At 39.4% G+C, this 26,775-nt stretch overlaps 1 protein-coding gene across 3 annotated transcripts in view; it reads left to right on the top strand.

Annotated features, from left to right (window-relative positions):
* The window catches only part of PPP1R12B (protein phosphatase 1, regulatory subunit 12B), a 341,109-nt gene that overhangs the window by 284,740 nt on the left and 29,594 nt on the right, over nucleotides 1–26,775 (top strand). The window contains exon 1 of one of the 3 annotated variants that reach the window (XM_006834130.1): nucleotides 9,481–9,608. The exons of the other annotated variants lie outside the window; for them this stretch is intronic. Coding sequence (XP_006834193.1) covers nucleotides 9,507–9,608 — 102 coding nt within the window. The 5' untranslated portion in view covers nucleotides 9,481–9,506. Of the gene's footprint in view, nucleotides 1–9,480; nucleotides 9,609–26,775 lie in introns of those variants that run through there. 3 annotated transcript variants of the gene reach the window in all.

Raw genomic sequence — 26,775 nt, 5'->3', positions numbered from 1 at the left:
GAGGTTGGCCCAGGATCGAACATTGTTTCGTTCTGCTGTGCATGGGGTCGCTATGTGTCGGTTCCGACTCGATGGCACCTGACAACTGACAATTGGCTATTGCTATACAGTTTTGCCTCATATGCTTGTAAAAGTTGGACAGTGAATAAGGAAGACTGTAGAAGAATTGATACATTTGAATTACGGTGTTGGATAAGAATATTGAGAGTTGAGAGTACCATGGATTGCCAGAAGAGCAAACAAATCTGTGTTGGAAGAAGTACAGAAGAGAATGCTCCTTAGAAACCAGAATTGTGAGACTTTGTCTCTCATATTTCTCAGGAGAGACCAGTCCCTGGAGAAGGACATCATGCTTGGTAAATGGAGGGCTAGTGAAAAAGGGGAAGATCCCAAAGAGGTGGATTGACAACAATGGACTCAAACATAACAATTGTGAGGATGGTGCAGGACCAAGCAGTGTTTCGTTTTGTTGTGCAGAGGGTCTCTATGAGTTGGAACTGGTTTGAGGGCACAACAAAAAGATAGTTTTGTAGTAGAGCCCACTCCTTCCTGCCACACATAATTATATTTATATACTCTACTAGGAATTAAAAAATCAGTTTTTTCTGAACAAAAAGGCAAATGCCATACTTTATAACTTGACTATTGCCTTACCTGAGCTTTCAGTCTCTCCTTCCATTTATAGTCTTCAATTCTCACCCTACACAAAATCTTTACTAAATGAGGGTATGTTTTTATGTGTTACTGTTTTATTACTGAGCTGTCTTAAATAAATCTCAGAATTCCTTCTGCAGGCAAATAGTCTCTGCTGAATGACAAATAGATCAAGCAAAGTAACAAGACACTTTTTTCTGTGAAACTAGGAATAGTATCATGTTGTTGTTGTTGTTGTTAAGTGCCTTCGAGTCGGAGCCAACCCATAGCGACCCTGTACAGGGTTTCCGAGGGTGTAAATCTTTACGGGAGTAGAAAGCCTCATCTTTCTCCCGCGGAGCGGCTGGTAGTTTCGAACCGCTGACCTTAAGGTTCGCAGCCCGATTCGTAACCACTACGCTAGTATCATGTTAGATGGACAAAATCCATTTGCTTGTAAATTATGCAAATAGTGACCACCACAACTATTCGTGGTGTGGCTTTGTAAGATCAGCACTGGACTGGGAATCACAAGGTCAGCAGTTCAAATCCACCAGCTGCTCCTTGGAAACTCTATGAGTCGGACTGACTCGATGGCATTTAACAGCAACAGTTGATGCATTTGAATTATGGTGAATGATAACCGTGGATACTGTTGATCCATGCTGGGTAAGATGGAGGGTCAGAGAAAAAGAGGAAGACCCCCAAGGAGATGGATCGGCCAGGTGGCATCATTGATGGCATCAAGTGTGGCAGTGGTAATGAGGTTGGCCCAGGATCGGACATTGTTTCGTTCTGCTGTGCATGGGGTTGCTATGAGTCGGTTCCGACTCGATGGCACCTGACAACAACAACTGTTGATCAGGTGGTGGTATTCAAGGAGGCCTAGTTCTTCGCTTAGGGAAATATTAGTTGAAATTCTAAACTTTGCTTTGCGATGCTAGTGAGGGCTGTTCTTTCCTCTAGTTAAAGCCCTTTGGTGGTATTTAAGGAATCCCCATTTATGCCATAGACCACACAAAGGATTTTCAGAGTGTGTGTTATTATTGTTGTTGTTAAGGGCCTTTGATTCCCTTTCATAGCAACCTGTGTAGGGTTTCCAAGAGCAGTTAGTGGGTTTGAACTGCTGACCTTATGGTTACCAGTCCAGTTCTTATCCTACAGTGCTGTAGCAGGGTTCTTCCTGGCTTATAGTGGTGTTTATTTTGTTTAATAAGTAGTGACTTTTTGTAGTGTTCTCAGATTTCACTGATCAGGTAGTGTATATATGTCAAATATTGGTGATTATTCTTTAGGAATCCTCACTTGTGGGGCATTTCAGGAAACTCTTAAACCATATTGTTTAATTTTCTTAATGTAAACAATAAAAAGCAGAAAGAGAAAATCCTTGGTTCATTTCCTCTACTAAGTTTGGGAGAGTTGAGTCCGTGAATGTTGATTCAGATCACGAGGCTTGCTCACACATTTGATGTGTGTCATCATGAAGACAAAGAAATACATGCAGTCCCTTTATTTGCAAGTGTTTTTGTTTTGTTTTGTTTTGTTTTATTGAGGCTTTATTGAGAAAAGAGCCCTACTGGAACTGTAGGGTAAGCACTGGACTCCTAACCGTAAGGTCAGGAGTTCAACACCACCAGCTGCTCTGCAGGGAGAACAATGAGGCTTTCTGTCCCTATGTAAAGATTTACAGCCTCAGAAATCCTACAAGGGTTGCTGTGAGTCACAACCGATTCTATGGCAGTGTATTTGGTGGGTTGGTTATTGAGCTAAGATGTTGTTCTTCTTCTTAGGTATTGTCCAGTTGGTTCCAACTCATAGCAACCCTATGCACAACAGAACGAAATACTGCCCAGTTCTGTGCCATCCTCACAATCGTTGCTAGGCTTGAGCCCATTGCTGCTGCCACTATGCCAGTGTATCTCGTTGGAGGTCTTTCTGTTTCACTGACCCCCCCACTTTACCAAGCATAATGTCTTTCTCCAGGGACTTTCCTTCATGGTAATATGTCCAAAGTATGAGAGATAAAGTCTCACTATCCTGGCTTTTAAGGAGCATTCTGGCTGTACTTCTTTCAACACAGATTTGTTTGTTCATCTGGCAGTCCATGGTACTTTTAGTATTCTTTTCCAACATCATAACTCAAATGCATCCATTCTTCTATGGTCTGCCTTAGTCATCGTCCAACTTTCACATGCATATTGTTGTTGTTTGTTGTTGTTAAGTGCCGTGGAGTTGGTTCCGACTCATAGCGACCCTACACAGGGTTTCCGAGGCTGTAAATCTTTACGGGAGCAGATTGCCTCATCTTTCTCCCGCGCTATTGAAAATACCATGGATATTAGGCTATTGAAAATACCATGGCTTGGGTCAGACTTAACTTAATCCTCAAACTGACATTTTTACTCTTGAACACTTTAAAGAGGTTTTGTTTAGCAGACTTGATTAATGTAGTCTACCATTTAATCTCTTGACTGCTGCTTCCATGAATGTGGATCCGAGCAACATTTTTGACAACTTCAATCTTTTCTCCATTTATCATGATATTGTTTATTGGTGCAATTGTGAGGATTTTTTTTTCTCTTTACATTGAGATGCAACCCATACTGTGGTCTTTGATCTTCTTCTGTAAGTATTTCAAGTCCTCTTCATCAGTATTTCAAGCAAGCAAAGTTGTATCACCTGCATATCTCAGGTTGTGATGCCACATTCTTCTTCATATAATTCAGCTTTTCAGATTATTTTCCCAGTTCACAGATCAAATTAAGTATGATAAAAGAATACAACCTTGTTGCACACCTTTCCTAATTTTGAACCATTCAGTCTCCTTTGGTTCTGTTCAAATGACTGCCTTTTGGTCTATGTTCAGGTTCCTCATGAGCACCATTAAGTGTTCTGGAGTACTCATTCTCATTCTCCATAATGTTCACCATAGTTTGTCATGATCCGCACAGATGAAAGCCTTTGCATAGTCAATGAAGAACAGGTAAACATCTCTCTGGTATTCTCTGCTTTCAGCCAATATCCATCTTGTGTCCACAGTGATAGCCCTCATTCCACAACCTCATCTGAATATGGATTGAACACTTCCCTGTCAATGTACTGTTCAGTCATTTCTGAATTATCTTTAATTTTGCATGCATGTGATATTAATGATATTGTCCAGTGATTCCATTGGATCACCTCTCTGTGGAATGGCCGCAAATATGGATCTGTTCCAATAGTTGACCAGTAGGCTGTCATCCAAATTTCTTGGCATAAATGAGTGAGTGCCTCCAGTGTTGCATCAATTTGTTGTAAGATTTCAATTTGTATTTTTGTTTTCTTTACATTGACATTCAATCCATACTGAAGGTGGTGGTCTCTGAGCTTCATCAAGTAAGTATTTTAAATCTTCTTTGCTTTCAGCAAGCAAGGTTATAGCATCTGCATATTGCAGGTTAACAAGTCTTCCTCCAGTCCTGATGCCTTGTTCTTCATATGATCCAGCTTCTCAGATTATTTTCCCAGCTCACATATTGAATTAAGTATGATGAAAGAACACAACCTTGGCACATACCTTCTCTGATTTTAAACCGTTCATTATCCCTTTGTTCTGTTCGAATGACTGACTGCCTCTTGGTTTGCGTACAGGTTCCTCATGAGCACAAGTGTTCTAGAATACCCCATTCTTCCCAATGTTATCCTTAGTTTGACATGGACTACCACAGTCAGAAGCCTTTTACACAGTCAGTAAAGCTCAACTAAGCATCTTTCTGGTATTCTCTGAGGCTTTCAGTCAAGATCTATCTAATGTCAGTAGTGATACCCCTTATTCCATATCCTCTTCAGAATCGAACTTGAGTTTCTGGCAGTTCATGTAGATGAACTGTTGCCGCTGTTTTTTTTTTAATTATCTTAATCAAAATTTTACTTCTGTGTGATATTAATGATATTAATTGATGATTTCCACATTCCATTGGGTCACCTCTCTTTGGAATGAGCACAGATATGGATCTCTCCCAATCAGTTGGCCAGGTAACTGTCTTCCAAGTTTCTTGGCATAGATGAATGAGTGCCTTCAGTACTGCATCAGTTTGTTGAAAGATTTTAATTTGTATTCTGTCAATTCCTGAACCTTTGTTTGTTTGTTTTTTACCAATGCCTTCAGGACAGTTTGGACTTCTTCCTTCAATACCATGTTGATCTTATGCTACCTCTTGAAATGTTTGAACCTCAACCATTTCCTTTTGCTACAGTATACCTGCCATCTTCTTTTGATGCTTTCTGCATCATTCAATATTTTGTCCATATTGCAAGTAAAGCACTGTAGCCAAGGATATTTCCAGCCAGTTCCTATTTTTCACTGGGCTAGGAGGATATTTTCAGGCAAGATTTTGGATCAGTTTATTCTCATTTGACCCCGTGCTGAGAATTGCCTTTCCACCCCAGATGGACAAGGATTGGACTGCTAATTGCAAGGTTTGTGGTCCAAACCTACCAGCCACTGCTCAGAAATCCTATACAAGGTTGCTCTGAGTTGGAATTGACTCGGTGACACTTAACAACAACACCCAGATATGCTGAATCAGAATCTACAGTTTAACAGCTCTCCAGGTATTTCCTATATATATTTAAGAGCGAGCGTATTAAAAGTAGATTCTAATTCAATTTATTTGGGGTGGAAATTGATATTCTCAGCAGGGGTCAAACCAGAATGAACCAGTTTGAAACCCTGCTTTCATATTAACATGGAGTTAATGTCTTTTGCATCAGAAAGGAAACTAAATGCTTTTTGACTTGGTTGAAGAAAAAAATTAAATATATGAAAATATAAACAAATAAAAGCGATTATATTCAACTTCCTGGAGAGTTTATCTCTGTACCCATATTTCTGACATGTTCCTTTGAGTGCCTCAGATACCCAGAATCTTCTTGAAGAGTTTGAATTGTTGTATCTACTCAGCTTTGCTTTTACTTTAAAATAACCAAGGGAGCACAGTGGCACTGGACTGTGAACCACAAGGTCAGTGGTTCGAGCCCACCAGCCACTCCACAGGAGAAAGGTGGATCTTTCTGCTCCCATAGTGCTTTAAAGCCTCAGAAACCCTATACAAGATTGATATGAAATAGAACTGACTCAACAGCACTTTAAAGTAACAGCAAAGTGTGGTGGTGGTGTTAGGTGGCGTCGAGTCAGTACCGATTCATAGCAACCTTATGCACAACAGAATGAGACACTGCCTGGTCCACTTGAGCCCACTGCTGTTGCCACTATGCCACTCCATCTTGTTGGGGTCTTTTTCTTTGTTGCTGACCCTCCATTTTACCAAGTCCTTCTCCAAGGACTGCTTCCTCCTAATAATATGTTCGAAGTATGAAAGATGAAGTCTCCCCATCCTGGCTTCTAAGGAGCATTCTGACTGTACTTCTTCCAACACAGGTTTGTTTGTTCTTTTGGCGGTCCATGGTACTTTTAATATTCTCCCCAAACACTGTAACTCAAATGCATCAATTCTTCTACGGACTTTATTCATTCTACAGCAAAGTATAGTGTGCAGAAATACTATATTTCCTTTGGAGTCTTGGTGTGGCAATGTAGGATAAACACTGGACTGCAAGGTAAGTTTGAATCACAAATTTGGTGGTTCAAACTCACCAGCTGCTCCTTGGAAACCTTAAACAGGGTCACTGTGAGTTGGAAGCAACTTGATAGCACTTAACAACAATCAACCAAAGCTCATTCCTCAGGCAGATATGTTTTGTTGTTCTTTTACTGTCTTACCAGTCATTTCATATTCCAGAACCATAGTTTCATCTGTAAAATAACGTTGTTAACTGCCATCAAGTCTACCTCCAACTAATGGCAGTGCCGTGCACAATGGAATGCTGCCTGATCCCTTGCCTTCTCTAAGATTGTTTGCAAATCAGACTATTATGGTCCGTGGGGCTTTCATTGGCTGATTTTCAGAAATAGATCACCAGGCCTTTCTTGTCAGTCTTTCTTAGTCTGGAAAGCTCCGCTGAAACCTGTTTAGCATCAGGGTAACATGCAAGCCTCCACTGACACTGGTGGTGTCTGTGCATAAGGTATATTGGCTTGGAATCTTAACTCTGGTCTTCTGCATTGTTGTTAAGTTCTGTCAAGTCGGTTCCAACTCATAGTGACCCTGTATAGTGTTTCTGAGGAGTGACTAGTGAGTTTGAACTGCCAGCCTTGCAGTTCAAACCGTTTCAAGGTCTTGTGCATAGAAAGCAAGAATTCTGCTGCATCACCAATGCCCTGTGAGATAATTGAAATGAACTTTCCACCATGACTGAGATCAGGAGAGATAATATATGTTAATATATAAAAGAGCTTACCATTGTTAGTGGAGCCCTGGTATGGTGCTGTAGGATAAGCACTGGAGTGCTAAACACAAGGTCAGTGGTTCAAACCCACCAGTCACTCTTCATAAATCCTATACTGGGCTGTTCTGGGTCAGAACCAACTCAGAGGCACTTAACAACAACAAGAGCAATAACAGTCATTGTTAGTACCGCCTGGAAGTGGAGATCAGATAGAGACAAAAAGGCCAGTTGGAAGGAATAAGTGTTTACATTCCCTCTTAAATTGCCAATGGATATGAAATCGTTATATAAACATTACAGAAACAGCTCTAGAAACTGGCTGATCAGAACTGTTCTTGCCATCATTAAAGAAGTACTGTAATCTGGTGACTTTTTACATATTAAAAAGGTATTTTAGGGGTATACCCTTTGGTTGGTTGGTTGATGCATGGAGGGGATTGTAACCATGGCAATGAAACGATATAGGATAGGATGAACGTAAAATTAATGTTCTACCATGTAAACTATCACATAATTCACAATAAAACATTTTTTTTAAATCAAAGGGGGAAAAATGTACTCCAATCCATCACTGACCAATTATTCTTGCTTTGAGAATGTTGCTGTTTAGCTTTACATCAATATTTATTTTATAAGTGTATGATTGCAATGGAGAAAGACTTGCTCTGATCACATAAGATTAACTATGTAAACAGGGCCCATAATGTAAGGCTCATAGGTCTGAATCCCCAAGAGAAATTCGCCTTTTACAACACAATATAGTTATGGTTTGTGGTAGAATTGATCCATCATCTTAAGGAGTTTTTAGATTGAGAATAAATCAGGATAACTCTTTTAAACCTGTTTCTCAGATCAACCCCCCAAATAGCTGATTGCTTCCTTGATTTAACTTCACAAGATTATTTATACTAATAAAAAAGATATCAAGACAATTAAAGGAGAAAGAATGGCATGTTGGGAAAATCTGAAGGAAAAAGTATAAATTTTAATGTGGAAAAAGGGAGGGCTGGGCAGAGTTTCCAAGAGAGAGAGAGAAGTGAGTTGTTACATTGGGATAAACCCATTGGCTTAGGAAGCATTTGGCACAGAAATGTTGGATAGTGTAGTGATGACAACAGAGTGCAAAAGATTAAATTTGAGAGGTGTTTTTCCAAGGCCAAATCCAAAATCTTTCAACACCAAGTAAAGAAATTTCTTTCTTTTTAAATATTCATTTCCCTTAGTCCTGTGGTCTGGTAGAACTGTTTTTGTCTTCATTTCTGACCCTTCTTTTTTTCCCCTTACCAGCGCTCCCCCCCCCCCGCCCTGTTTTCTACCTCACTCATCTCTGATTGTGGCATCATACAAGACTCGTTAGTTGCATTGCTTCAGCTATATGACCTTTATCATATATAGAGAACGCATCCTTTGCAGTGGACTAGAGTTTCAAATTGCTAGCCTTCCTCATGGTGCAGCAGGAATGACATGTCATTAAACTTGAGCATAAAGAGCCTGAAGGTGCTTTGACTGATGTGTCTGTCTGGGCTTTGTTACTTAAGAGATCCAGTAGCTGAAAAACGCCTCTTCTTATACTCAGAAAAGTGTTCAGAGAAATCAACCTTTGAGATCATTGCCTCTTTTGAGGCAGTAGACCCCGAAAGATTGGTGGGTTTTGCCTCTGAGCAAAGAGTCTCCCTTTCTTTCTAGAAGTCGGCATGCTTGCCTTTTCCTCCTACAAGTGGCAACCCGAATTCTGAGTTGAAAGTGAATCTTTGCCCTTGGCCCCTCTCCAGCATTCCTCGCTGAGCGAATAAGGATTTGGAATGTCAGAAAACAGAAGAGGGGAGGGGAAAAGATGTGTGTATGACTGTGAGTGTTTATATGTAAAAGCAGCTTCGTGTGGAGGACTTAGGGAAACTTGACTTCCTCAGACTGCTTCCTTCTCATAAACTCTTGGTTCCGTATTTATGTACAAATCATTTTTTGTTTTTTTAAGTTGTTTAACCTGAGTTGGTCATAGCACTACCAAAGCCCTTACAGCCCTTTGGAGTCCAGCTAAGGGAAGACAGCATGATTTACAGAGGATTTGTGTTTCTTCCCTCTGGATAAAGCGGCGGTAATTATTCCCAGGCTCATCTACAGCAAGTTCCAAGGTCGTCTGTCCTCTGGGATTTAATCTGGTGTCATCAAGAGCCTACACTCAGGTTTTATTGGGGAGCAAGTCTCTATAAGAAGCATCCATTTGGGAGAATCAAGGCATAAAATTGAGGTGTACAAGGGGTGGTTCAACATAACACCTTCCACCTTAACCTACCAGTCCTAAGCACCGTGGTTGAAGCTGAATTGAAAATATTGATGGAAAACGTCTCTCAGACTCTGTCTAACTGTGAACTGGTTCAGTGTTCTAGACTGTAATTTACAGGGTGGCTTTTATCCTTTATTTAGTTCTATCCAAAGCTTCTTGCATCAACACAAAAGGAAAGATTCTGTGAGGTACTACAGGGGCAGTTTCCCAGCTCTGTGTGAAGAATCCAGTGGTTGAGTGTCTATCAACATCCTGAGGAGCCATGTCCTCTTTATATACCCGAAGTAAAGAATTCACTCGGAATAGGAAATCTCAGTCTGATTCTCCCCCAGCATCTCCTTCCCCGACTGCCAAGACATTCCGAGTAAGCAGCATTTTTATTTGCATTTGTTCATAGTTCTGTCAGAGATAGAGAATGTGTGTTTGTGTGTGTGCGTTTAGATTTAGAGCAAAAGCATTTCATAGCATATGGGATTCAGTAGAGGAAAAATGCGAATTTTCGAGTAAAGATTCTGTTAGCTTCTCTCCAAAAGATTATGGCTCATACTGCTTAATATAGTCTTAAGTAAAAGCAGACTTAAATATGTCAAACTGCAATTTCTGTCTTTTAGCTTTTAACTATCAGTTGCAAACTGTTTGACGGTAATATTTTTGAGTCTTGTCACTGTATCTTAGAAGGCTTTTCTTAATTTCTCAGGTTCTATTTAGTTGCTGCCTCTCCTGTGTTTTACAGGTCAATTCTGTGGCTCAAGAGAAAAACTCCCAAATGGCCACAAAACTATGTACATGAAACTTAAATTATATATGTGCAAGTTTTATATAAATGTTTGTGTGCCTCTACTTCTTTTACATGTCTATGAGCAGTAAAGAAAGAGAAAAATGAGCAAGGAATTATGATCACTTAGAGATTTGCTCCTCAGTAACTAGTAAATTTCATGTGCAAAACCAAGGAAATAACTCCTGTCCATTGACAAATGGCTATAAGGAGGTGTTTGTGATGTCCTTAGGCAGATCCACTGAGACTCTTTCCCTTTTCTAGACTGAATGTCTGTGGAGTAATTTGCATACCGGCATTTTCATCTAATTTAGGTTCTTCCTCTGTAGGAGGCTGACTAAAGCAGACCTGCTACCAATAGTAAGAGATGAGAAGCCCTAATGGGCATATTAGGTAGTAGGCAAGGTAGCAGTTTCTTCTTAGGGAACTCTTGGTATGCCCTTTATGCAGAGTAAGAGGAGGGAAGGTCATAGCTTCCTTATTTGGGAAACTGTGGATAGGAAATCTGAAAAGACTATTTTTCTTTTGAATTGTTTTATATCCATTTTTAATGCCTTTTTCATGATGTAAATTACCATGTAGTGGGATTTGGTATGTGGTATGTTGGTCTGGGACCTCAGCCAGACATGTTTAATTAGGAAAATAAAAAGAATTTTGTTATGCAGTTGTTTCACTCACAAGGTCTTCCATGAGAAGACCCAAAGATGCTCCAATGTGTGTCAGTATCACTCAGCTCCAGAAGTATTTTCCTTCCACACCTGGAGTGTTGTCTTCCCAAGGAGTCACAACAGCTGTTGAATACATTTGGCGTTTTCCAACTGAAGTCCACAAAGCAGAATGAACACTTTTACTTAGGTTATTGTTTCCCTTTGCTTCCTCCCTTCTGATAAAAGTGAGAAAACTCAGCAGTATCTTTTGGTGTGAAAGGCCCCTTGTTAATGGGTGGATATCGGTATGCTGTGCAGGATACATGGTGAGCAATCGACAAATACCTGCTTAGTAACTCTCCCTTTTCACCTTTCTGTTTGAGCCGTTTCTTCTGTAGAGTGGAGTACTACTTTCTTCTTGTCTCAATCCTAATAGCTGCCTTCATCCCTTGACACTTTTCCTCATTCCTTGCCCTTTTACACGGAGACCACCACCCACAGCCATTGAGTTGTTTCGACTCATAGTGAGTTTGTAGGACAGAGCAGAATTGCCCCTTAGGGATTCCAAACATGTAAATCTTTATGGGAGCAGGCAGCCTCATCTTTTTCTTGCAGATTGGCTGTTGAGGTTGAACCACAAATCTTTTGGTTAGCTGCCCAATGCTTACCCCACTATGCTACTGTGATTACAGAGGTTACAGTGGGATTACAGGAAACTAAAGTGGCTTTAATAAAAGACTTCTTCCCAAATTTAATGGCCACCTACTGTTCATTCCCACAGTAGGATCAGCTTACTGTAACCAACTTCCAGTGTTCAAATGGCTTGAGACCATACTGTAGAAAATGTTGATTTTTTTCAGATGCCACTTGTGTTCCATTGTACTGCTTATAACTTGAATGTTTAAGAGCATGAAAGGCATACAAGATGAGTTTGGAGACTGGTAACTCTTGGGACTCACTATAAAACTAAAACTCCACTGTAGCCTATTACCTTTTCTCTCATGTACTGACTTATGAGGGTACTCTTTAAACACTAGTTTGGAGTGCTCTGTAGCAACTAGTTTTGTGTTGGTGTTGTGCTTATATGACTTCTGATGCCTGTTTGGAACTGCCTACTGCTTAATGGCAGTCCCAGGGACTAGCTTTTCTACTTTGTTACACAGTTTCTACTGGGGGACAGGAGGTGGGGAACATAGTTCTAGCCAGTCTAATACCAAGAAAAACATGCGCACTCACTCCACAACACTTAGCATTTGCCAGAGCCTTTACTTTCATCATTTCATTTAACCCTCTCTATGAGTCAGAACCAACTTGATGGCACTTAAAAATACCACAACCCTGAAAGATGGGTACTGCTATTCCATTTTTCATCCTATAAAACTGAGAGACATAGAAGACAAGTGATTTGCCCATCAGCAAAGTCATAAGTTCAAGCTCAGTTCTCCCTGACTCCAAAGTCCACAGTCCACAGTCATAAGCAACACTGGAATACAAGTCAAAAAACTTATAGGTCAAGGTTAGAGACAAAGGTGACACTTTAAAGCTTGAGAGTAGCTGTGGGAGTCTAAAATTTAGGCACGATGAAGACACTGGAAACTGGGATTGCAAGAAGGAGGAAGACTATGTCTGCAGAGTAAAAGAGGGCATTGACAGGCCACAACTGAATCTCCCATGCCTGGTTCTGAAATTCCAGCTAAAGAATATCCTCTGAGACCACCCAAAGCCTTGTGGACTACAAGTGGTTCTGCTGTCTCTTTAAAGCAGAAGTGCTTGGGCCTTTTATAGTAAAGGCACTGAGAAATTTCTGTAACTGTTTCAGAATTAAGGTCAAGACAGCTTTTTCACTATCCTCAACCAAACCTCTGTGATTTGTGTGCATACAGTTTTCTGCTAGAGATTTCACAAAGTTAAAGAGATACAGCCCCTGAGCCAGCTTCTTCAAAACTGAGGATTGAGACTTTGGGCCAGTATCTAAAAGCTTATGATCTTTCTTCGTTTGTGTATTGTTAAAGGAACTGAGTACTAAATGCTTCCATAAGAGGAAAATGTCCTTCAAATGAATCTAAAACAATAACTATTCACATGAAGAGAATATTTTTTAGCATCTAGACAAATATTCAAGAAGCTAGAATGGGCAAAACAAATAAAATAATTAAAAGAAGCAGTACAGGCAGACTATAAACTTGAGAAAACAAAATAAATATAAGCTTCAGGACCTACTTTTTTTAACAGTGAATTCTCAGATGTAACACCAAAACTCAAGCAATAAAAGACAAAATAGATCAATTGAGTTTCATCAAAATTTTTTAATTGTGCATCAAGTAATTAACTTTTTAAATGTGCAAAGGACTTGAATCCACATTTTTCCTAAGAAGGCATTTAGATTACTAATAAGCACATAAAGAGATGCTCAACATCAGTAGTCATTAGGGAAATGCAAATCAAAATCACAATGAAATATTTTACAAACACCAAGGTAATTAAAAAAAATAGAAAATAAGCTGAGGATGTGGAGAAATTGGAATGGAATATTATTCTACCACAAAGAAATGAATTTCTGACTATTGCTTCAACACAGACGAACCTTGAAAACATACTGTATAGAATAGACACAAAAAGACAAATATGTGACCTTACTTAACATGAAATATGGAGCATAGGCAAGTGTAAAGAGACAAGAGTTTATTAGTGGTTAACAGTAGCTGAATGCTCCCTAGAAGCCAGGATGGCCAGACTTCATCTCTCATACTTCAAACATATTATCAGGAAGGACCCGTCTCTAGAGAAGGCTATCATGTTTGGTAAAGAGAAGAAGACCCCCAATGAAATGGATAGGCACAGTGGTGGCAGCAATGGGTTCAGGCATAGCAACGATTGTGAGGTTGGCGCAGAACCAGGCAGTGTTTCGTTCTCTGTGCACAGGGTCATTATGAATCGGTACGGACTCAATGGCACCTAACAACAACAACAGCAGTAGCTGAGGGGAGAAGAGATGGATAGTTATTGCTTCAGGAGCACTGAATTTCTGTTTGGGGTGATGAAAGCACTTGAAATCAGTAGTGATGGTGAACGCACGTTATGGTGAGTGTAATTGATGTTACTGAATTATCTTTTAAAATGCTTAAAGTAACAAGTGTTGTGTTTTACCACACACCCCAAAAGAAGAAGATATATATATATATATAGTTGTTTCCGACTCATAGTGACACCCTGCACAGGGTTTCTGAGGCTGTAAATCTTCACGGGAGCAGAACGCCTCATCTTTCTCCTGCGGAACCGTTGGTAGTGGTTACGAGTCAGGTTGTTAACCTCAAGGTCAGCAGTTTGAAACTACCAACTGTTCTGTGGGAGAAAGATGAGACTTTCTGCTCCCATAAAGATTTACAACCTCGGAAAACCTATACAGGGTCTCTGTGAGTCAGAACTAACTCCACAGCACACCACCACTACCATGTATGTTGCTGTTAAGTACCATTGAGTTGGTTCTGACCCATAGCAGCCCTGTATAGGCTTTCTGAGTAGTAGCTGGTGAATTTAAACCACCGACTGTGCAGTTCAAACTGACTTTGCAGTCCAGCACATTAACGCATAGCACTACACCAGGACGTGTATGCATATATACATATGTACACACACACACACCCCTCTCTCTCTCTCTCTCTCTCTCTCTCTCTCTCTCTCTCTCTCTCTCAATAGAGAAAACATGCATTCATCTTAGATTTGGTCTTTGTTGGCTCCGAATTTTTTTAACCACTTCTCGTGGCTTTAAAAAATTCACACTAGCACACTGTCTCTTGTCTCTAAAAGTTGGGGAACTCCCTGAGTAATGGAATTACTCATCTTCAAGTTGTTACTTAGGGAAAACAGGTCAACTTCCAGCTTCATTCATATTTCTAATGGGAACACCACCTGACAGTTATTTATGAGAATTTGAAGGTACATCTCTGTTGTCAGACCTTGAAGGAAATATATAATGAGATACAGAGTAAGCTTCTAACAGAATTTTCCAGCATAAATAAAATTTGAACAACAAATACATTAAACACTTCTACCTCTTGCTTTCTAATTACTGTATATACTATTGACGGAACCCTGGTGGCACTGTGGATTAGGTGTTAGGCTGCTTCATGGGAGGAAGATAAGATCATGTCTCCCATAAAGATTTAGCTTCTTGGAAACCCTGTGTAGGTCACTATGAGTTAGAATCAACTCAGTGACAGTGGGTTTTTTTGAGTATGTATTATTGAGTCTTGTTGTTGTTGTTAAGTGCCATCAAGTCAGTTCTGACTCATAGTGACCCTGAATAGTGTTTCTGAGGAGTACCTGGTGGGCTTGAACTGCTGCCCTTGTAGTTCAAATCGACATTGGGATCTAGGCTTGTCCTATATCACCACACCTAGAGTATACATTCCATTCTGTTAGAGGAGTCCTGGTATGGCATTGTAGGATGAGCACTGGGTCGCTAACCACATTAGCGGTTAAAACCCATCAGCAGCTCATTGGAAACCCCGCACAGGGTTGCTGTGAGTTAGAAACTTGACTCCATGGCACTTAATAACAATAACAACATTCAGTTAGAACTACAGGCAGTCCCGGGGTTAAGGACATGTGGACAACTCAAACTTGCCCTTTTGTTGTTGTTGTTAAGTGCCATCGAGTCAGTTCTGACCCATAGCGACCCTGTACAGGCAGTTCCGGGGTTAAGGACATGTGGACAACTCAAACTTGCCCTTTAATGCTTTGTAAAAATGTTCCCTCACTTTGAAATGATTGAATCGGCCCCTATTCAACCCCCTACTAACAACACAATCACCTTCATTTGCTCTGCTTGCAGCCTTTAAATCACTGAAAAGGCTGTGTCTTCTCTTGCACTAAAGTAAGGCTAAATAAAAACCATATACACCTGGCCCAAATTTACCTAAAAGTCCTTAAAGGTACAGTTAGGAACAGATCTTGTTTGTAACTTGGGGACTGCCTGTATTCAATTTAGATGGTTTAATATTTTTAAATAATTTTGAAAGCAAGAGCTAGGTAATCATTAGTAGTATTTAATATGATTTGCTAATTTAACAAAGGAGTCCTGGAGTGATGCTGTGGGTTAATACACTGGACTGCGAAGTTGGTTTGAATTGCAAGGTTCAAATATAGTTCAAATACACCTGCCACTCCTCAGAAACCCTATACAGGGTCACTATGAGTTGGAACCGACTACGGCACTTAGTTTAACAAAATGTTGTTCTATATAGGACATACTGACTAAAACAAATACTAGAGAATGTCCTAATTATTTTGCATTGCTCAATTGGTTATTACATTAAAATTTATTGAAATCGAATGGATCCTCAGCAGAACCCTGGGAATATTTTCATTAGGCAGATTTTCCTTGAAATCTTATTTATAGTAAAAGGATTTGATCTGAATATGTAAACCGACAGCATTTCCCCATTTAATCTCGATTGCTACTCCTTCAGGATTAAGTTCTCAACAGACAACACAAGGATTCTACATAATAGTATTTTTCACCCTAACCAATAATGTACATAATGAAAACTTTCTTTGTTTTTCAATCAGTCCTACAAAGTAATCAGAGTAGATTTGATAAGCAATCAAGTGATAAAGGATTGCTGTTTTTATGAGTTTGTCTAACTAGCATCTCTGGTTCCCAGGGAGTGTTCTGCCTCTCTGCCTTCCAGACTCTGTCAGTATTGGTAATCCTTCTTTTTACATGAACTTTGTGTCTTCTTCTGGAATATTAGTTATCTAATATGTTATCCTCTGAACCTCTGATACTACATTTGGGATATTCTCAATTTGGAATACATTTTTTACTCTGCTTTATAATTCATTGTCATAGAATGGGAAGCATTTGGATGAACAGTATTAGTTAGGGTACATTCTATTAACCTTTTCACACACACCCCCATTGAAACCTATAGTGTATCTTCTTTTTAATTGTACTCAAGAAAATCAATAAGCAATAACTTTTCTGTTCTTAATAACAGTATTGTTTCCTATGGGAATAAAAGTAGTTACCCCATTTGGAGCCATTACATGAATCCTACAGAGAGCTTGGACTAGTTGAGCCCTGTCATACTTAGACTTGGATAAGATGGAAGCTAAAGTCTCACTTGCTGACCATAGAGACTAGGAATTTTGAAGACACCAGTTCCTTTCCTGTAGATCCAGGTGACAGCACATAGGTGCCATCCCTGGCCTTCTCTTATCCATCTAATTATCGGCTTCCATGATGAATGATGGATATGGAGGCCCCCTGCCCCATTTGATCCTCCCACAGTTGACATGAGCATCTGCTATGTAGTAGGCTCTGGAGTGGACTTTCAGAAAAGAAAGACACAGTGCTGCCCTCAAGGAACTGACATTGTAATTAGGGAGAGAAATAAGCAATGTTCTAATAAATGTGTGTAATTATAGGGTATTTTAGAACATCAAATGGTAAATGTATTAACCTGATTTTTTTTTTGATAACAGTAAGAGCTAGGTGGGCAAAGAAGTAGACAACAGCACACTACAATGAAAAAAAAATTATGGCATTGTTTTGAAAGATGCAGATCATTATGTTAGAACAAATATATTTAGGAGTATAAGAAGTGGGAATACTGGTGTGGCTCTGTGGATTAATGCACTGGACTGCAAGGTCAGTTCAAACTGTAAGGTCAGTAGTGCAAGCTCACTAGCCACTCTTCGGAAACCCTATACAGACAGGGTCACTAGAGTTGGAACTGACTCGATGGCACTTAACAACAACAACAATATGAAGTGACACTAGAAACATAACAGGGGCCAAGTTATGTGGGGATTCTGAGGATTTTGGGTTATCCTGTAGAAAAGGATTGAAGATTTGCATATTGGAAAAATAACACTGGAAGCTATAGAGGCCAAACTTTAGGGGGCTCTGAGAAAAGTAAAACATTCTCAGCGCACTGAGAGAAGCATTTGGCTGTTTAGAAAGTAAAATTAACAAGACGAGGGGACAGACAGAATAGGGCAGGGTGAACTTATCAGACGGCAGAGTCAAGGATGATTCCTAGTCTGTAGGTGATTCATTAGAAATGAATATTCAGAAAAGAAAGGCTGTGTCCTGTCCTCAAGGAATTGACTTTCTAATTGAGATAAATAAGAAATGTTCTAATAAAAGTATATAGGTTTAGGGTTGTTATTGTTGTCATTGTGAGGTGCTGTGGAGTTGATTCCGACTGATAGCAACCCTGTATAGGGTTTCTGAGGAGCAGCTGATGAGCTTGAACCACCAACCTTGCAGTTCAAACAGACCTTGAAGACCAGCGCATTAACCCAGAGCATCACACCAGAACTCCTCTTCAGGAGATAAATCAGCAATGTTCTAATAAAAGTATGTAGGTCTAGGGTAGTTTAGGAAATTTTAGGTAGGGAAAAATTGAGATGACAAACACGAGAGGAAAGAGTGTAGAGTGGGAAAATGGCTAATAGTTCTGGTTGAAGCCATGGGAATGGTGAACATGTCTAAGGAATAAATGTAGCATAAGAAAAAAGCGGAGAATAGAACCTTGGAGGAGTAGCAGGCTGCTAGAGGTGTGCTGCTGCTGTCCCATGGCTCCTTCCTATCCAGTTACCACTGTATTTCCGTGTGGGAGACTCAGCAGATGTTTTATCATATATCTTTGTTTGGAGGTATTGTAGTTAATCTTCAGTTACAATGATAAACTTCTGTTTTCAAAGGATCCAGAAATTTAGGTCAGTTCAGGGTCAGTTGGCTAAGCATTTGGGTTCTAGTTTTGTTTTCAGTACATAGTTGTGTGAGCAGGGATTGTTTTTAATTTGTTCCCAGATTATCTAGCATTGTGTTGTACTTCTCAATCTCATAATATTTGAGTGATCTGACCATTAATTATCATCGGAAGGCCAAAGGGAAATGATTAGAGTTGGATTTCATCAGTCTTTTATTCTTTTCCAGCCCCTTTTTGGCGCTGTTCTTGGCCTGCATTATGTAATGGGTGGTGGTTATCCATAACAGTTTTTTGAGCTCAAAACTCAGCAGCTTTCTTAGGTTACACAATACAAGGAGTTCCACCAATAAAAGGATTAGATAAAAATACTAAGAGTGCATCTGGGCTTTAACCTCTTCATGGTTATGATGTAGAAACAGTTTCATGTAGAATTTGTCACATCTTTGTGGTGTTGATTTCTAAAATTAATTTTAGACAGTTGGCTCTCTGGGAAAGGATATAATGATTCAGAGAGTAAAATAATAAATAGCTTTAAATGTTGGTAGGTTATAAAGAGTAAATAGGAATTAGTCTAGATAATAAAAATTTATAAATTTTAAAAACCCTGTACTTAAGTGCTAAGGAATTTGAGCTTATTCCCTTTGCAACCAACAAGCATCAGCAGAGCCAAAGGACCAAGGAGTTATGAAAGAGACAGACAGGATTAAAATAGGAAAAACTCTTTTAATATCATATAAAACCTATATGTTGTTGTTGTTATGTGCTGTAGAGTAGGTTCCGACTCATAACGACCCTGTACAGGGTTTCTGAGGCTGTAAATCTTTACGGGAGCAGAAAGCCTCATCTTTCTCCTGCAGAACAGCTGGTAGTTTCAAACTGCTAACCCTGAGGTTAGCAGGTCAATTTGTAACACTATGCTAAAACCCATATAGTAGCTAACATTTACTATATGCCAGATATATGCCAAGCCCTCACAGATAACTGTCTCATTTAATGGTTTTAATGACCTTATGTACTGGGTATCAGTACCCCTATTTTACTAATGAGGTGACTGGGGCAGGAAAGAGCTAAGTAATTACCTAAGATCATAAAATAAAAAATTTAAATCTGCTGCTGTCAAATCAATACTGATTCATAGAGATCCTCTAATCAGAGTAGAACTGCCAAGGCTGTAATCTCCAGGGAAGCAGACTGCCACATCTTTCTCCCATGGAGTGATAGTGGACTCAAACTTTTGGTTAGCATCAGTGCACTTAGCCCCTGTGCCATCAGGTTTCCTATCTAAGGTCATACAACTAGTAAATGCTGGAGCCAGCAAGCTGTCTGGCCCCTAGAATCTCAGGCTTCGCCGCTAAGCTGTGTAGTTGCTCCAGTGAAACTACTGAGTCCCCATTAGCTAGCTCCTGAATTATTATTGCTAGTATCCCTGATGTGGAATCAGATTTGAAAAGGGAGATGGTGATAATATGTTGTTGTTGTGTGACTCATAGCGACCCAGCACAGGGTTTCCGAGGCTGTAAATCTTTACAGGAGCAGAAAGCCTCATCTTTCTCCCACGGAACAGCTGGTAGTTTCGAACTGCTGACCTTGTGCAATAGTATTATGGAAAAGCTTGAAATACTTTGAGTGTTACCAAAGTGTGACCCAGAAACATGAAGTGAGCACATGCAGTTGGAAAATGGCATTGAGAGACTTTCTTGACACAGGGTTGCCACAAATCTTCAACTTGTAAAATCTACAATATCTGCAAAGCACAATAAAATGAGATATGCCTATGTCAAGGTAGAAAGATAACTGCTGACCCTGAGGTTCGCAGCCCGATTCATAACCACTACGCTACTAGAGCTCCATTGGTGACAATATAGTGTGCTTTAAAGAAGGAAAAACATCACAGAACAATTTAGGAAGACACAAAACTAAATTAGTAAAAAGTTAAAATTTCACATAATTTTATAACAGGTTTAATTATTTTTAAGCATTTTTGCTACATCTATTGGCAAGGAGCTTTGGTAGCGTAGTGGTTACGAATCGGGCTGCGAACCTTAAGGTCAGTGGTTCGAAATTACCAGCTGCTCCGCGGGAGAAAGATGAGGCTTTCTACTCCCGTAAAGATTTACACCCTCGGAAACCCTGTACAGGGTCGCTATGGGTCAGAACCGACTCGAAGGCACTTAACAACAACAACAACAACTATTGGCTAATAGCGTTGTGAAGGATAATGAATCTTCTGTGCCTTTGAACCGTGTTGGCTAGAGTCATTTTTAGTGAGTATATTATTGACTGTATGTAAATAATTACTTTAAAACCATTTCTAAGTGCTCAACACCAGATCTTCTCAGTAGAACATTTCTCTTATTTTGTTTATGCTATAAATTTTCTTTGTAAATAATTTCTAGACAGATGTACAAAGTTTTACTTCAGCTTAGGACCTGTTAAATTATAGCAAGTTCTGAGTTAGTAGGGCCTGAATTGCTGTGGCTTTTCATACTGGAGGTATTCTTTCCCCACCAAAAAGGAAAACAAACCAGTAAACTGCAAATTTGCTAGAGTTGTAAATTTTCTGTCTTGAGCTGGGAGGCAGTTTAGCCCCCTAAATCCAAAGAACCTTGTGCATCTGAAGACTCAAGATCCTAATAGGGTTTAAGAAGCCAGATGTAATAGAAGAATGAAAGAAAACATCAATCTACGTCTTTCAGGGCTGCCAGTTGCATTTGGAGAAATTATGGCCCTAATAAGTCTCCTACCTTGAGCCAGATTTTATCAAGTCACATATGATAATGCCATTTTTTTTATTATGACTGCTCAGTTTGAAACTGAGTGATACATCCAGTAGGATGCAAAGATATTTCTAGCCACTGTTGGTCACTCTGGTAGCGTAGTGGTTACGATTCGGGCTGCTAACCTGAAGGTCGGCAGTTCGAAACTACCAGCTATTCCGCGGGAGAAAGATGAGGCGTTCTGCTCCCGTAAAGATTTACAGCCTTGGAAGCCCTGTGCAGGGTCACTATGAGTCAGAACCGACTCCACGGTACTTAACAACAACACCAACATTGGTCACTCCCTTGTCTGCATATCCTTTTTATTTATAATATGCACCAGATAGTCTAGCATTGATTACATTTAATTGATGGCCTTCCTTTATTACTCTGTCATTGTTCTTTGAGTGTACTTCTTACCTCCACAGAAGAGACCTCTTTGAGATCAGGGAACCATGTCTCAGATTTCTGTAAATGTCTGTTTTATTCTTCTAAGTACTACTCACAGAGCTAGACACAAATATAAATACTTACAAGGAGCAAATACCACTTCTTGTTTAAGATTTGATGTCTCTGTTTGTGTTCCATTTGACCATCTGGAAAGGAGTCAGCCACACACTGTTTATGAAATGGAGACCAAGCATAGGTCTTCCTAAGGCAATTTAGATTCTTGTTCATTAAAATTTGCTAGTGAATTTTGCTAGCTCCTAAATATGGCGAGTTAATATTTTGGTTTCTGTAGGGACAATAAGAGAAAAGATTAACAACCAAGCAAGTCCTTGAGTTTATGTGGGACCTGCTTAGAAATAAGGAGTCCTAGTGTGGCACTGTAGGATAAGCACTAAACTGCTAACCACAAGGTCGGTGTTCAAACCCACCAGCCACTCATTGGAAACCCTATACAGGGTTGATTTGAGTTGGAGTCAACTCAATGGTACTTAACAACAACAACCTAGAAATAAAGTCTTGCCATATGTTAATTGTTGTTGTTAAGTGCCATCAGGTCAGTTTTGACTCATAGCGACCCTAAAGGTTTAGTTTCTGAGGAGGCTGGTGAGTTTGAACTGACAACCTTGTGGTTCAAACTAACTTTGAGGTTGAATGCTTATCCTATGGCCCTACACCAGGACTCCCTAGGTTACTTAGACCCCAACTATTTCTTTCCTCTTAAGAAGTAAAGTCTGGAGAGCTTTGCTATCCCATTCACAAAGGTTTTGATTCACCCACCCTGAAAACCAAACCCATTGCCATCGAGTCAGTTCCAACTCACAGTAACCTTGTGTAAGGTTTCAAAGACGAAATCTTTACAGAACCAGACTGCTTTATCTTTCTCTTACAGAGTTGCTGGTGGATTTGAACCATTGAGCTTACAATTAGCAGCCCAATGCCTAGCCTACAGTGCTTCCAGGGCTCCTTTGTCATATTTTTTAAATCCATTAAGGCAGTTTATTGCCCAAAGAGTTGCAAAGATAGTAACAACTTTTATTAAATAACCTTGACAGCATAGTGGGGAGAAATCTGGAAACTGAGTTAAAGTAAAAGAGTGAAATTCAGTCAAGCAATGGGATTTAAGACCACTTTTATTATATAAAGAGTCCTGATATGGTACTGTAGGATAAGCACTGGACTGCTAACCACAAAGTCAGCGGTTTAAACCTACTAGTCGCTCCTTGGGGGCGGGGTGGGTGCTATACAGGGTTGCTATGAATTGGAACCAACTCGACGGCACTTAACAACAGTAGCTACCATATAGAGTTGATGTCATACAACAACAATAGGGTCTTTAAAAATGTATGGCTTTAGATGCAGAATTTCCTAGCAATATTTTTTAGGAAAGTGATTAGGCTTCTTATGTATTCACTGTTTGGGGATTTTTTTTTTTTTTTTTTAAATCATTTCATGGGCTGCTATGGTTTTAGGTGGCCATGTGCTCCTCACTAGTATGAACCTAAAATCTTTCTCTATAGGGAAAATAAAAATAGTTGTTAAGCATGAGAACTATGACCCATATGCTAGTTTAGAACTACTCCTCCTTTTATTGGTCACATAGATACTATGCAACATGTAAAAGGCTAGATAGAGAATATTCTTCAGTCTACAAGTGTATTTATGGATTACAAGAGTTTATGAATTATCTTTAAACATAAAATGAGATAGAGAATATGCTTCAGTCTACAAGTGTATTTATGGATTACAAGAGTTTATGAATTATCTTTAAACATAAAATGATTTGCTTCTGATATTTTAGGGAGACCTTAGTATATTCATATATTTTCTTCTACAGCACATTTAGTGAGTTCCAGAAAAATCTTCAGAAGCTAGAAATATCTACAAAGAAAATGTACAGACATGCTTAGAAAAATAAGAACTATAAAATTCTGATAATACTGAGGTAACATATATGGAACAAACAGGTTCTACATAAGATATTAAATAAAGCAAACTATAAATCTGTTTTGATCATGTAATTAACTTACTGATATCACTTCTATCATTTAATTTAATGTGGAGTCCTGGTTTGATGCTGTAGAATAAGCCTAGAACTGCTAACCACAAGATTAGTGGATTCACACCCACCGGCCACTCCTTGGAAATGCTCTACAGAGTTACTGTGAGTCGGACCTGATTAGACAATGCTTAACAGCAACAGCAACAACTATTGTTTGATTAACTTAATGATTTTTCTTTAAAAACCAATTCTTTACTAAAATATATGAGATAACAGTATATGATCTCATTTCTACTTGCAATATTAAGTTGATTGTTGTTGTTGTCAAGTACCATCTAGTCGGTTCTGACTCATAGTGACCCTGTATAAGATTTTGAAGGAGCAGCTGGTGGGTTTGAACTGCCAACCTTGTAGTTAGCTGTCCAGTGCTTATTCTACACTACCACATCAGGACTCCTTTAAAGTTGATAGGGTAGTTCCAACCTCGCATATGAGGTTTTTCAGAAATATTTTTAAAACTCATGCTAAGTACTATATTTATTATTTAATTGTATTTATTTACTTAGTATTGTATTTCTTGACTTCCCTGTTTAACTATTTCTGTTCCATATGTATCTCATAATTGGCAAAGAAGAATCAGGAACTATAATATGGTAAACAAGTCTATAATTGTTTACTTTTAAGAGCTACTTTTTGCCTGAGAATATACATGCATACATCTGCCTACATGGATTTCCAAGCTTTAACTTCCCTTGCATAGATAACTCTTTTGGTTTTATTCTAATTATGAATATATATAATCACCCAACTGTAGCTGAGAGGCTGTGTGGTTCTTAATTTGAGGATGTTAGAAATAAACAAGACCACTTTTTTTAAAAGGCATATCCTTGTGATAATCAGTATTTCTAAAATGGCTCCCTAAAGATGTCCCAACCTACTCCCCAGAGCCTGTCAATATGACAAGCTACTACACACATGATTATGTTATGCTGTATGGCACAGTTGACTAACTTAGGGAAATTTTCCAGGTGGGTCATAAGTGCTTGAAAGCAGAGAGCTTTCTCAGCTCATGACACAAGGAGAAGCCAGAGAAATTCTAAGTGTGAAAAGGATTCAATATGGTTCAAAGATGAAGGGGACCATGTGAGAAGGGATGTGGGCACCTTTATAAGCAGGTGGCCACCTCAGGAAAACAGGAACCCAAGACCTATAGCCATAAAGAACTTGTTTCTTCTAACATTTTGAATGACTTTAGAAGCTGATTCTACCCCAGACCTTCCAAATAAGAGCCCAGCCAGCAGTCACCTTGATTTTAGCCTACTAGCTCTGGTAGCATAGTGGTTACGAATTGGGCTACAAACCTCGAGGTCAGCAGTTCGAAACTATCAGCTGTTCCGTCGGGAGAAAGATGAGACTTTCTGGTCCCGTAAAGATTTACAGCCTCGGAAAACCCTGTACAGGGTCACTATGAGTCGGAACCGACTCCACAGCACACCACCACCACCACCAGCAACCTAAACAGAAAACCCAGCAGAGCCATGTGGGACTTCTGACCTAAAAACTGTCCTCTAATGCTACGGCTTTGCATAAATCAAGGTTTTTTCATACCCCTGTATACTTATAAGTTGTGTTGTTGTTGTTAAATGCTGTCAAGTCGATTCTGACCCATAGTGACCCTGTATAGGATTTCTGAGGAGCAGCTGGTGAGCTTGAACCACCGACTTTGTGGTTCATAGTGAACCACAGCAAGTTGTGTAGGATCCCCAAATATATTACTGGGACAATACAAGCTCAGAAAGTTTCATTTCAAACAAAGCTAAAAACTGAAAGACTCTCCCTTAAGGTTTCCTAAAAATTCCATCTGTTTGCTATATGAAGGGCACTGTTCTCTAGATGCAGAAAACAAGAAAATCTTTTTTAATAAGCATGTACATGTATATGGAACGAAAAAGATTCTAAAATGCAAAAAGTTATAGAATCATATCATTTTCCAATTAACTCAAATAATGATTCAGATTGCAATGACCCCCAAAATCAAAAAAGGGCCTTGGCTGTAGCCACGTGCTTATCATCATCAGTCAATCTGAAAACACTGACGAGGAATCTGGTTCTCTGTAGGCCATCCCAGAATAGCTCAAACTGTTTCCCTGGCTCAGCCAGTGCACAAGAGCATAATATAAAATGTTCCTTCTGCTTAGTCCCTCTTCAGGGAAAATGTAAATAGGAAATTTTTTCCCATCAGTGTGGGGTCAGTCCCTAACTCCAAAGGAACATGAGTTAAACCCATTCCATCCTTGGCAGTAGACATGTGACTTGGGCTCATTCCTTTCCCTTGGGCCCAGCTTTCCAGAGCCACAATTTTATTTTAAACTTGGACGAAGGAGTTTGGTTTTAATTATGTGCCTTCCTGAACTCCTGATAACTTTGAAATTAAAAGCTTTTGTGTGGGGACTTTTTAAGCTAGTCTCTGTGGTGTTTTGAGAGCCCTCCACATTTCACAAATCAAAACCAGCCTGGTTCCTGTCCCTTCCCACCATTGCCATCTGAATTAATAGTGATCTTCACTCTAGTCTTTTATTAGAAACAGGGCTCAAGCAATGAGGTTAGTATGGAAGAATTTCAAGAGGTATGGAAGGAAGGAGCCTGCTTCTTGTTTTGGAGGAATTTAAAAACTATTGTCCATCTAGCTACTCATTCTTCTCTGTATTCATATTCATTTCTGAGCAGATTTTAGTTTTTGATCTATGGTGTCATTAACAATATTTACTGCCCCTGGTTGGGCCATAAAAGCTGTGAAAGTAATTCCTTTCCTGAAAAGTTTTTTATCTAGTTCAGACACACCAGAGAGTGTTCTCTGAATAACTGGTCATTCGTCTTCAATAGAATGTAGAGCAACAATCTTTAACAAAAACACTTAAAGAAGTTCCTTCTAAAACTTCCTGATTAGATCATATGACAAAATATTTTTGTGTATTAACCTGCAAATGATATTTGATATCATAATATACAGATAAGCTATTCAGATCCTACTTAAAGAGTAGAATAAGAATAACTTTTATGTTTTTTTAAAAGAGAGAGCATGCGTGTTGTTGTTAAGTGCCGTCAAGTCAGTACTGTCTCATAGTGACCCTGTATAGCGTTTCTGAGGGGTGGGTTTTATCCACCAACCTTATGGTTAGC

The sequence above is a fragment of the Chrysochloris asiatica genome, unplaced genomic scaffold, assembly GCF_000296735.1.
Source record: "Chrysochloris asiatica unplaced genomic scaffold, ChrAsi1.0 scaffold00009, whole genome shotgun sequence".
Lineage (NCBI taxonomy): Eukaryota > Metazoa > Chordata > Mammalia > Afrosoricida > Chrysochloridae > Chrysochloris > Chrysochloris asiatica.
This window is presented reverse-complemented; position numbering and strand designations above follow the sequence as displayed.